Source organism: Priapulus caudatus, unplaced genomic scaffold (genome assembly GCF_000485595.1).
Source record: "Priapulus caudatus unplaced genomic scaffold, Priapulus_caudatus-5.0.1 Scaffold258, whole genome shotgun sequence".
Lineage (NCBI taxonomy): Eukaryota > Metazoa > Priapulida > Priapulimorpha > Priapulimorphida > Priapulidae > Priapulus > Priapulus caudatus.
This window is the reverse complement of record NW_014577319.1, coordinates 327,463-341,945: the sequence shown is the minus strand read 5'-3', so window position 1 is coordinate 341,945 and position 14,483 is coordinate 327,463. Positions and strand designations below refer to the sequence as shown.

General features: G+C 41.3%; 1 protein-coding gene across 1 annotated transcript; it reads left to right on the top strand.

Moving 5' to 3' along the window:
* Nucleotides 1-1,351: 1,351 nt before the first annotated feature.
* On the top strand, nucleotides 1,352-13,784 carry LOC106808178 (insulin-like growth factor-binding protein complex acid labile subunit; the record flags this gene model as incomplete). Its single annotated transcript, XM_014810771.1, has 10 exons — nucleotides 1,352-1,639; nucleotides 2,011-2,109; nucleotides 2,505-2,660; nucleotides 2,882-3,058; nucleotides 6,294-6,451; nucleotides 7,200-7,321; nucleotides 7,739-7,949; nucleotides 8,305-8,447; nucleotides 9,729-9,859; nucleotides 13,265-13,784. Coding segments are annotated over 10 exons (1,548 nt in total), but the record flags the coding sequence as incomplete, so codon positions are not given.
* Nucleotides 13,785-14,483: the final 699 nt, after the last annotated feature.

Genomic DNA, 14,483 nt, shown 5'->3' with positions numbered 1-14,483 from the left:
ACACACACACACACACACACACACACAACACACACACACACTCACACACTCACACACACAAACACGCACACACGCACGCACACACAAACAAAAAAACACAAACACACACGCACGCACGCACGCACGCACGCACGCACGCACAAACACACAAACAAACGAAAACACAAACAAACACAAACACACACCGCGAAAACAATATCCTCCGCTGCACTACGTGCGGAGGATAAAAACAAACCATTTAATTTTGACCAAGGACATGATGCACTTTTACACAGCGCTGGGTCACAGCGGTGTTGCCACAAGTAACTTGTGTCCTCTCAATCGCTATCAAAGCTCTCTTTCGTGCTACGTAAACATATCACCGACCTATGACACCGCGCCTATATACCGCCTCATACGATGTCGATGTCACGAATCAATCAAGACTGCGGGCGATAGTAATAGGTGCGTTCGATAAGCTCTGATTTAAACCGTCGCACGGCCGCGTTCTGACAAGCGTTGCATATCTAGTGTCTGAGCGCGTGAAGAGACGCCGACGTTAAACCTGAAGGTTATATCCCACTCGGGGCGCGCTCGGGTCAACGTTAAGCGACGCTGCATCACTGCGGGAAGAAGACGATCGATTCTCTGCCTGTCGACGCGTCAAAAGCGGGTTAACGGAACCGGCAGGTGCGTAAAACAGTGTAGGACGTAGGCAGAATAAAATCGTCTTCAGGTGAAAGTGTTATACACGACACCGCGACTAACGAACCGATGCGCGTTGGTGTCGATAGTTGTAGGTTAAAGTGCATTAAATTTCCTCTCGCCGTTGCTGTGGACATTGCTCACTCTGCCACCGCGTGTGTTTACTTAGTTGTCGTCTAGCTGTATCAGTGCGCCTACCACATGAAATGCATACATCAGTCTTTCGTTCATTTGTATTATATACATATACATACATATATACACACACACACACGCATGCACGCACGCACGCACACACACACACACACACACACACACACACACACACACACACACACACACACTTTACTCTCTCTCTCACACACACACACACACACACACACACACACACACACACACACNGTATGTATGTATGTATGTATGTATGTATGTATGTACGTGCATACGTACGTACGTACTTCCAGCGGTCTATGATTAAGGATAATAAATCATGTTTAAGAATAATTAGACGAGCTCTGTTTGCGACAACGGGTCCCAGGTCTAGTAACACTCCACTGATATATGGTACATCTCTATAATACATAACGTATACTATTGTGGCTCTACATTGTGGCGAAAATTGTATTCGCTGTCTCGGCGATTATAATGATATATTGCTACTTTCAAGGTAAAGGATGGCATGTGGACAGGCCTACGCCTGTTTTTGTGGCTCCACCTAACGAACAACCAGATCAACTTTACGCCGCTATCGTCAAAGATTTTTCCGCGATTTTTAACTAATCTTGACCTACACGGAAATAAGATCACCACTATTCCGAGCCAACTGTTTAAAAATGTCATCATACAATATGCGCTGGACATGAGCGGAAACGAGATCACGTCGCTAAATTCTGGTATATTTGCCGCTGGACCTGTGATCCCTCGATTAATCAATACTGTTCACATGCGCTTGCAGGTAGGTAAATTTATTCATTTTCTACCGCGGAAAAATCCAGTAGTCGTAGTGCTCGTAGGGGTAATCATGTTGTTGTTGTTGTTGTTGATGATGATGATGGTGATGATGATGATGATGATGATGATGATGATGATGATGATGATGATGATGATGATGAGGATGAGGATGGTGGTGGTCATGATCATAATACTAATGAAGATGACGATCGTTTTGCTGATGATTATGATGGTAAAAAACGATTATAACGATAACTCTAACCAAGCGAAAAGTTATGAACCCGTTTTCAGCCTTCCGAAACTCCGGACCAAAATACAATGCGATTCGGTTTTGGATACTTTTGAAAATAGAGCTTTCGTTATTGTATTTTTCAGGATAACAAGATCGCGACCATTGAAGATGATGTGTTCGAGCCTCTGAAACTACTTTGGGAAATAAACCTTGGCAACAATAAACTTACGAGAATTACCAATGTATTCATTTAAGATGTGAACTTTTTAGCATGCTTAACAATAATGTTGTTGCGAGCGCCATCAGTCACGCAAATAGATCCATGCTCATTCGGACAATAATTAAATACACTTGCAGATACAGGATAGAAAACCATGCATTAAGCATACTGCTTAAAAATATTTTAATTCGTTAAGTATCCTGAAGATATATTTGCTATATACTAAGGTTAAGAAATTGTTTTTTTTTACTAGTGATTGTTACGTACGGAATTTAATACTATATATGGTATGATATATAGGCCTACCCTGTGGTATTTTACACAAAACAATCCAAGCGTGCTATATAATACCCATTCTTGATTATATAAAAAACACGTCAGATTATCAGAACCCTAAAACTTTTTATTTCCTTGCAGGGAATGTTCAACAAGGCAGACAACTTAGGTTTACTAAATCTCCATGGCAACGAGATCACTGTGATGGAGGACGGGGCATTTACTAACAAAACACGGCTACGCACCATCTACCTGAACAAAAACAAGCTCACTTCAATCAATGATGAACTCTTTCAGGTGAGTCACGACTCCTTACGCGAACATCTACGCCACGAGCAATAAATACCGCGAGAACGACTTAACAACTTAACGACTTAATGAATTAACGACTTAAAGACTTAACTCGGCATTGGCGCAGATTTTCACGCCGTGTTGTAATCATAGCGGAAATGCGCGGGAATTTATGTAGCAGTATTCTTTCCGTTTAATGCGGGCAATATTTCATACATTCGTTATAGGATTTGAACTCCCTGCGCATTCTTAATCTACAAGAAAACAACATTAATACAATATCAGCCGATGCACTTGCCACCACTGACGCTCTCTATGAACTGAATCTGGCGAAGAACAACCTCGCATCGCTACCGAAGAAACTTTTCAAAACGGCTAAGGGCATACTGGCGCTATGGCTCCAGGTGCGTATACTGCAGCGCAGGTTCAAACTGTATATTAAATTTACTCGTGAGAGTGCATGTGATACAGAGACAGGCAGAGATTGGGGCACACAAAGAGAAACAGACAGAGTCAGAGAGAGAGGGCAGCGAGAGACAGGCAGACACAGAGAGCGGCATAGAAAGAGAAAAAGAGAGAGAGTTGGGAGAAGCAGAAAGAGATATGTATGGGAAAAAAGGAAAAAAGGGGGAAAATAAGTTCCCCAGCTGGGACTCGAACCCGGAATCCCGGTGTAGTAGACGGATGTTCTAGCGATTAGGCCACTGCGTCGTTAAGGCTATACACCATGGATTCACACGTACGTGATGTTAATCTGTACGCACCGCCATCTATTGATGAATAGAATTTTTCTCAATTTTTAACTATTTTAATTTTTTTAAATTTTTGTTTCAGCCAGAACCACCTCCCAGACGTGTTGATTCTGAAAATATCTTTAGTTTTCCTCTAGGCTGCGGAGTTCTCTAGTTATGCGAGTACTGACTAATTCGGCTGAACAACTTTATATATATAGATAATATAATATGGAAATTTCATTTAATTAATTTCATTTAAATTAAATTTAAATATCTATGGTGAGCGCTGAACCCATCTATAAAGGTATTGATGATAATTAGTCATTAGCCATTGGTTTGAATGAAATATATTGACGTTCACTTAAATTTGCAGCTCAGCAAAAGTTTAGCCTCGCAATATTTCGGTTTTTCTCTTCTGAAGAGTTGGTAAAACGACGATAGATGTTGAGTTCGAACATGGCGACGCTGACTATGATGCTGCTATTGGTCGCCAGTCTGATCGAAACATGTCTCGGGCAGAGCCTGTGTCCTAAACTCGAAGACGCCCCCTGCCGGTGCTATGACGACTACGGCGCCCTCCCGGCCGTCAATATGTACTGTGAGGGGACGAGCCTAACAACCGTACAAGAGTTACTGAAGGGGTGAGAACATTCGCACGGCGTACGTACCCTACAACCAGACGTGTTTCAGCCCGGTGCATCAGGTGGCCGGTTTCCGTCACCAGGCTGCTGCTGCTTTATGAGCTTGCTTACCGGTATATCGCTATACCTGTCATTGCTCCATCGTGCGCTTCATCTTCGATTTTGCCCTTCATTGAAATCAAGAGTATATTAGGACTTCTATATTGACATTTAATATACAGTGCACTACTGTTTATATATAATATAATTATTATATATATCAATTCCATATATATATATATGTGACGCCGTGTAGAACGCGCGCACGTGAAGGGAAATATAAATAGAAACATAAATGAGCACTGAACAATCAGGCAGGCGACGTAACTGTAAACCCGCCCACACTAATCGACGCGCATACCTTCGCCGATGACGTCACGCCGGCAGCGGCGCGGCGTGGGGGGAGGGGGGGGGTGCGATAGACGCATTCCGGAGAACACCGCGTACCGCATCTCCCTCTCTCTCTCTTTGTCTTCCTCTGTCTTCCTCTGCCTCTCTCTCTTTCTCTCGCTCTCCCTGTCCTCCTCCTCTCTCACACACACACACACTCTCTCTCTCTCTCTCTCTCTCTCTGCCCTCCTCCTCTTCCTCTTCCTCCTCCTCCTCCTCCTCGCTCCCTCGCTGGCTCTGTCCCTGTCCTTCCCTCTCTCTCTCTCTTTCTCTCGAAGAAAATTATCTTGGTAGTCAACGGCGACCGACGTCCGTGCGCCATTTTTAATGAACATTTGCATAGCTGGGAATTATGACGCGATGCTGGGAGCAAAGTTAATATTGTAGATTCAATTTTACCACGCGCACGTGCCGTGGGCTCGCCCAGCTCTAGTTTAAACGTATAAGATCGGGCGAAGAAAATTATCTTGGCAGTCAACGGCGACCGACGTTCGTGCACCATTTTTCATGTACATTAGCATAGCTGGGAATCCTGGCGCGATGCTGCGAGTGAAGTTAATAATATCAGATTTTATCATGCACATGCGCCGCCAGCCCGTCTGGCTCTAGTTTAAACGTATGAGATCGGCCGAGGAAAGTTCTCTTGGCAGTCAACGACGACCGACATCCCTGCGCCATTTTTTTGTACATTAATAGAGGCATAGCGGGGAATCCGAGGCGTGGTGCTGCGAGCAATGTGAATATTATAAATCAGATTTTATCATGCATATATATGCGCCGTCGGCCCGCCCAGCTCTAGTTTGAACGTATAAGATCGGCCGAACACAATTATCTTGGCAGTCAACAGCGACCAACGTCCCTGCGCCATTCTTTTGTACATTAATAGAGGCTTAGCGGGAAACCCGGGCGAGATGCTGCGAGCACAGTAAATATTATAAATCAGATTTTATCATGCTCATGTGCCGTCGGCCAGCCCAGCTTTAGTTTGAACGTATAATATCGGCCGAACACAATTATCTTGGCAGTCAACAGCGGGCGAGGTTCGTGCGTCATTTTCATGCACATTAGCATAGGAGCCCTTCAGTGTCCTGTGAGACACAGGTCATTTGTGAACTCTCTCCATGTCGCTCGGTTGGTCGTCTTCCGCTCCATTTCTCTCCAGGTGTCGCCCTTCTTCTTGATTTCCGCCGTCGAGTCTGGCCTCCAGCTTGCTTTAGGCTTTCCTACCCGACGTCTTCCTTGCGGGTTCCAGCTCAGCGCCCTGCATATTATATATTATATCGGTCGCTTCCTTCCGCAGTGTGTGGCCCACCCAGGCCCATTTCTTTCTTCTGATTTGGATTTCGACTGGGGTCTGCTTCGTCCTTTCCCAGAGTTCTTTATTTGTGATGGTGCGTGGCCAAAATATTATGAGGATCTTCTTCACGCATTAGTTAACGAGACTTTTAATTTTCTGAATTATTTTGACTGTTATTATCCATCTTTTACAGCCATAATTATATGAGGACGGTCTGAACATTAGAGTTGAACATTTTTAATTTAGTTTAAACCCCAAATGAAAGTATCAGATTCATTTTTTTATCCCGCACAGCAGTACCAGCTTGCTTTTCAATATACATATGTGTGAAAACCAAGTATTCTGAAACAAAGTCAAAATAAACGTTAACAAAGTCTACGGTTAACATCATCGACACAGCAAATGCGAATTACAATAGTCAAGAGAGGATATAGTAATAGTACATCGAAAATTTCAAAACGATAAAATATTCGCCATCTATTAATTGTACATGTTGATTCGTGTCGCCATGTTGGTAATACTGGTTTGTTCACGGCAGAGCAACGCCCTCACGGACTCTGCGTGGGAGGCGATAAAGAGTCTGAGTGTGTTAGACAGCGTGGACCTCTCGCTAAACAAACTGTCAAGTGTACCCAAGGAAATGTTTCTCGATAAACCGAAGGCGAGCATGGTAATACTGACCGACAACGATATCAGGTGAACCATGCAAATACGACAGCTTACAAGTCGTGTTCAAATGGCAGACAGTTACCCAGGAGCCTGTTGTCGGAAACAAAATTAGTCTTAACATGAATCTTAACTTTCCTCGTATAGCGTAGCTCTTTACACTGCGTATGGAGAACTCGTAAATTTAACATATTTATATCAACAGTCTATGAGAAAAAACTCAATATTATGACTAATGTTAAGACTATTTTTAAGACTAAGTTATTTTTGTTTCTGACAATAGAAGTTTTATCCGCTTGACCGTAAGCTAAACAACGCTAACCTGTGATTCACTCATGTGACCGCAGCCAAGTTATATGCTAACTCGGTATGCATCTAACTAGCTACCCGGGTGACTATTTTTGTCGTGTGAACGTAGCTATAGAGACATTATAGATGCAATTAGTTGTCAATGTATTCTTTAGCCATCATAGCCTGTATTAACTATTCTACTGTGTACATGGCATCGACTAATGACGGAATCTTTAAATACTGAATGATTCTACAATTGATTGGAAGCTTTATAATGCCAAAGCATCTTTTGTAAAAAGGACTTTAATTATATTAATTTTATTGCTAATTTTTATCCACTTTCTATTCTTAGTAGAGTTCTTGGTATTTAGTTATCACCGTCGTACTTACTAGAGTACTTATCATACCAATAGGATTGAACAAAAAATAGAAACACTAAATAAATATTGTTACTCACTCATGATGCTATTATACCGCTTGTTTTCAGTGAGGTTGGAGTGAATGCATTTGGCAGCCACAAACGCCTTGACCTTGACCACAACGTCATAATTACTCTCAAAGAGAGCTCGTTCATCTTGGATAAAAAGCCAGCAATTCTCAATCTTAACGGTGACTAATTGTTCCAATGCCTAACGTTAATAATCACTATAAGACGTCGAGTAAATACAAATTGCCATGCATACTGCAGCATAGAGAAGATGCATGCATTCACATCATCAGGTTATGTTAAAAGAAATCTATACATAAAATGTAAAAGTTAAAAAGTCGATTTTAATTCCTCACATCAATAATTGCTGTGCGCTCCGTCGCACGCGAGCGCGCACGCACATATGCACGCGCGCCCGCACGCAAAATCCAGCCACTTACCAACCCGCGCCCACAGGCACGCAAGTGCGCGCACACACTCTCTCGCAGGCATACTCTCCTTCTCGCTCACACTTTCTCTCGCTGTCCCTCCCTACCTCGCTCACTCCCGTTCTCGTTATCCCTCTATGTGCCCACTAACGTCTATATAACGGTTCGCAGACAACCCGTTGGAGTGTACCTGCGACATTCGCTGGCTCGTTGATGCCGAATTTGTCAGCGACGATGCTCAGTGCGACGGCACACCACTCAGCGCGATCGATGCTACGAAGCTGCAGTGTAAGAATGTCAACATTGTATTCGCGAGCTTCAGTGCGACACAGGATACGATCAACGTCACATGGACTGTCAACGACGACACGTACATAGACGAGTGCGTATATAATATATCCTCATCTCTTGTATACTGTTAACTCCAATCATTTGTTTAGTACTTAGATTTCAGTATACCTACTCAGCCGAGTGCGTGATGTAGTTCCTTCTCCTACGGTATGCATGTTTGTTATAGTGTTAACTGTTTAGTTCTTATATAGTACTTTGTTTCAAATTTGTCTTACAACAATTCCAGTTTTCTTTTAACTCCTTACCTAAGGACAGCAACGTATATAGAAGCAGAAAACTTTGAAATGAGTTAAAACCCGAAAGTGTTTCAAATTATTGCGTATCATTACATGAAAATAAATGAACAGTGATGCCAACGCTTCACTCAGATCTCTGTTCACCTATAGGTACGTACTTGAGTGGTACGAGTACCCGAATGACAACAAAGCAAGTGCTTTGGTTTCCGACCCAGGAGCGAGATCCTATCTCATCACTGGGCTTATCAAGGAAACGATATACACCGTCTGCGTTACCGCAAACACAAACGCAGGTAATGAATGAAGGTTTCGCCGATAGGAATGTAAAGATCTATAGAGGAACTAGAGTAATGATCTCACGAAGAGAAAGCAATACTGAGTGCATAATGATCATGGATGGATACAAAAAATAAAACAGATAAATAAGCGCACGTGACCAACGCGCATGCGAGCGCGCGTGTACACACACGCGCGCATAACAAACAAAACAAACATACACGCGCGCGCACGGATATACGCACGCACGTACAATATATATACAACTCTGCAATCTTACAAACGTTTTACTAAAAAAGCTGTTCTCGCCGCGTTTCCTTGAAAGAAAGATATGCCTCGCTGATTATCTAGGTTCAAGCTATGCGCGTAAAGCTGGGTTTACACTATCGAAAAGTCGACGAGTTGCATAACCTTTCAACGTTCTAGCAACCTTTCCATCAGATGTTCAAAGCATTTACATTATCGACCGCGGTTCGGCAAACGTTTCAACATTTCACCCGCAGTGCGCGCGCGGGGCAATATGGATACGCATTTTTTCATCTATTACTTCGCTCCAAGTGTAGCCCGTATGGCGCCAATAAGTGATATCGGAAGTCCAGCTGTGTTAGTTAGGTCATAGAAAAAGGGGGATAAAATGGCCGCGGCGCGCTACGGAAAGTACGTGATTAATGCAAACACTCGTGCGTTTTTAGTTTTTGCATTAACACAAACATTGCAAAATATATCCCAAATGACCACAATCATATTTGTAAATGTTTCTGTAAACAGAAACGCACCTGTGAATTAAAGTACGTTGTTAGTGAAGAGAATTGTAGATCAAAAACCTAGACTAGTACTATCGTAGCTATATCAGCTATGTTATATATTGGCAACTTAACCGCGTTTTTACCATAAGCCATATCGGAAAGTCCCTGCCGCCATATTGAGATCAGATAAGAGGGGTGGTAATTATCACCCCTCTTATCTGATCTCATTATGGCGGCTGGGACTTTCCGATATGGCTTATGGTAAAAACGCGCGCGGAAATAATCACCCCCTGGGTGGAGGGACACACCTGATTGCTATTATCAGAGTGACTGCATGGCAAAAAGTTGACAACTCGCTAACCAAAAGTTGAGAAAAAAGAACATGTTCTTAACTCTCAACTAGTTAGGCGCTAAACTTTTACGTTTACACTGCCGACTTTCGTTCAATTGGTTGACAAATTGATCCAACTCGTCAACATTTCAACAGAAAGTTCATAGTGTAACCCCAGCGGAACGATTCAACCGTTCGTGACCTATCTTCTCGTATCACAGGCGATGCATTTCCGGACCCGCAAGAATGTGTTTACATGTCAACGACAGTCATGACCCCCGATCCCGAAGTTGACGCCATCACGCTGATCGTCGCGGTCGGGTCTACGATTGGTGGTCTGCTCCTAATACAGGTGAGCTGGGCCACCGAGTAATGATCTCACATGTTGTGCGTTACCCTGACCGACATGTCAAAATCGTGGCCGATGGTTATTATAACCGAACTGGGCTTGATTCTGGTTAATTATATACATATATATATATATATATATATATATATATATATTTATATGACTATAGTATTTATGTGCTTTTAGATGATCTGTTCACTTTTTCACAAGCTCTCTCTCTCTCTCTCTCTCTCTCTCTCTCTCTCTCTCTTCTCTCTATAGCTATTGACAGCGGTGGGTCTGCTGTCCATACTTGTAAATATACATGCTATTGCTATGCTAGCTAGTCTATGCGATCTATACTATGCTATACTATGCTATGCTATTCTGCGCTAGGCCGTACACTTGCTTACACTCCAACACTACACTACACGACACTACCTACACTACACTACAATACATACACTACACTACTACACTCACTACACTACTACACTCACACTATATAACTACACTACACTCACTACTACCAACACTACACTACACTCACTAGAACTACACTCCGACTACATACACTACACTACACTACACTACACTACAGACACTATACTTCTATAACTATACTTTAAGTATACTATTTACTATACTATACTTATTACTATACTATTAACTATACGTATACTATACATATTATACTATACCTAACCCTATACTATACTTATACTAACTATACATACTATACCTTTACTATACTTATACTATATGTATACTCATTACTATACTATACTTACTATACTATACTATACATACAATGTTAAAAAAACTATAAAAAATATACATACTATACTATAACTATACTATTACTATACTATACGTTACTCATACTAACTCATACTTACTAATACATATATACTAAGACTATATAGACATACCTAACTATACATTATACCATACTATTACTATATATACTATACGTATAATATTCTATACTTATAAATATACTAATACTATACTATTACTATACTATATAATACTATACTATACTTACATATACTATACCTATACTATTACATACTAAATATACTAACGTATATATACTGTACTATACTATACTGATATTGAATAACTATACTATACTATATGTAATGCTATGCTATGCTATGCATGTATGCTTGCATGCTATGCTATGCTTGCTATGCTATGCTATGCTATTGCCTATGCTATTGCTTGTTATGCAATGCTATGCCTAATACTATACTTAATATACTATACGATAATACTATACTATACTACTACTATACTATACTATTATACGTATACATAATACTATACCGTATACTTACATATACTATAACTAATACAATATACTAATACTATACTATACATATACTTATACTTTACTATACTATACTAGACTATAATTACTAACGTATACGTATACTATACTATACTAGACTATACGAACTATACCTTACGTATATATACATACTATACGAACGTGTATACTATACCTAATACAGATATACTAGGACATATACTATAACTATACTATACTATTACTATACTATAACTATACTTATACATATACTATACTTACTAGACTATACATATAACATGTATTTCATTTTTTTTGTATAACTGTACGTACTGTACGGTACCTATACTATATACTTATACTTACTACCCTAACACTACATTACCTACACTCACTGACACTACACTGCCACGCACCGCACCGTTACGCTATCCGACCGTACGTACCTACCGCTACCGTCACCGTACCGTACCATGCCATCCATGCCATGCCATCCATGCATGCCATGCGTATGCTATGCTATCTATCTAGCTATGGCCAATAGCTATGCTATACTATGGACTATACTATTACTATTATGCTTACTATACCATACCATACCATACATAATTTACCATACTATTCTTACTCTATTATACTACACTACACTACACTACACTACACTCACACTACAGTATACCATACCAATACCATACCTACATAGCATACCATTACCTACCATCCATATATAATACCCATACATACCATACGCATACCATACATACTATCTTACTATACTATACTATACTATAGCTATACTATATTTTATCTATTACCTACCATTACCATACCAATACCATACCATAATATAACTATACGATTACTATCTATACTATACTATACTTTACCTATACTATAACTATTACGTACTTACCTTAACGTACGACTACCGTCCGTACTCGTTCGACTGCCGTGCCGTACCGTACCGACCGTTACCTTACCGCTCCGTAGAACCACTCACACCACACACACCACACGCAACCAACCCACGCACACCACACCACACCACACACACCACACCCACACAATACACCACACCACACCACACCACACCCACACCACACCCCACACCACACACACACCACACCCACCACTACCATCACCACACCACCACCACAACCCACACCACACCACACCAACCACCCACACACACAACACACCAACCCACCACACCACCACACCACACCCACCACACCACACCACACCACACCACACCCACCACACCACACCACCCACACCACACCACACCACACCACACCACACCACCACACCCACCAACCACACCACACCACACCACACCCACAACCAACACCCCACCACACCACAACCACCACACCACACCACACCAACCACAACCACACCACACCCACACACCACTAACACCACACAATACCAACAAACCACACCACACCAAAACCACACCACCAAAACACCACACCACACACACCACACACACACACACCACCACACACATACCCATCACCTATCTTATACTATAATATAACTATACTCATATTATTACCGTATAACCCGATATACGGCACCACCTGCATGCCATGCCATTGCATGTCAATGCCCAACCAATATTACCATACCTACCATACCATTACCATTACCTACCTACCATTACACTACATACCATACAGATACATTAACCATACCATTACCTCGCATACCTTACCACTACCATCACCATACCAACCATACCTACCATAAACCCATACCATACCATACTCATTACCATACCATACATACCATACCATACCATACCATAATACCATACCCATACCGATACCATACCATACACATACCATACTCATACCATAACCATACCATACCATACATACCATACCACCATACCATACCATACCATACCAACGATACATACCATACCATACCACTACCATAACACATACGTATACTTACTATAACCTATACTATACTAATACATATACTAGTACCTATATTATACTATACTACTCTATACTAAAAATATCATAGCGTAGTGCATTCCGCTACTATTCGCACCAGGTGTACCCAAATGTTGTAAACCAAGACACCTAACATATTTACAGCTAGTAGCGTACTTCGCCTGCTGCTATAAGAGCGAGGAAGAAGAAGATGACGGAATAAAGTAGACGCGGTGATCTTCAACGTCAACTTAATATCTATAACAATGTCGCCTGTGTCGAGCCAGACAACGCCAGAGGCAGAGGCGGCATCAGCACCAAAGTCGATGACAGTTATGATCTTCCAACACGAGTGGAAGTGGAAAGACTCTAACTGAATTTTACCGAGGAGACGTTCTATTGACTCTAAGCTGGGGTGACTGTGTGGAAATGAGCGCGAGTGAGCTGAGCTGCAAAAAAAACCGGCGTCGTGAGAATGCAATTTGTTTTCATTTTCGGATTTGTGGGAATTAATTTGTATTATATACATATTTACGTTGATTATTTGTGTTACTGTAATAATTACGTTGGAGGACAATAAAGAATCAGCGAATGGCAGAAAATAGCTAGTGTTTATATCGCACATTCAAAAGCATTGGCGGCGAGATGAAGTCCGCCCTCACCACGCTCACACTACAGAACGTTAAACTAATGTATTATAATAACTATATATATATTACTACACTCGTATAAATAACATAATATTGTCAATATATATATATAATATATATATTTATTTAATACAGAACATGGTATTATGTGTGTTAGTGGATGTTACCGCAGTGAGCGTGGAGTGGCGCCGGACTGATCTCGTGGTACGGATTCAGAGAACGTCGTGATGATCGCCTGAATATAATAATGGAATCATTATATCAAAAATTTACGATGTGTTCGTCGCAGTATAGATACTACTCTCCGTAACTTACACTTGAATTGTCTCTAAGGTCACGTTGACCGATTCGTAAGGGTTACAACGTATGTAATAAATGTTTTGACATGGTACTATGGTGCTTTAATGTGTAGGTATTTGTCAGATCTGTTGCTGTGCACAATACACTCGTTACTCTCTAAATATGGGCACCCGTAAAGAAAACTTGACGAAAATCACAAGAGCGATATGAATCGAAACATTATTTCGTATGCAGACGTATGAAACTGTTGTTATGAGCCCAATAACTCGAATATCCACTCTAATAAAATCACGCATGAACACATAACAGGATTTTTGGTATATAACTATTATCAAGACGCTTAGCCGTGCATCATTTTCATGTACATTCGCACTATGTGGGAATCGCTGGCGGATGCTCGAGCAATTTAATATTGTAGATTGGATTGTACCAAT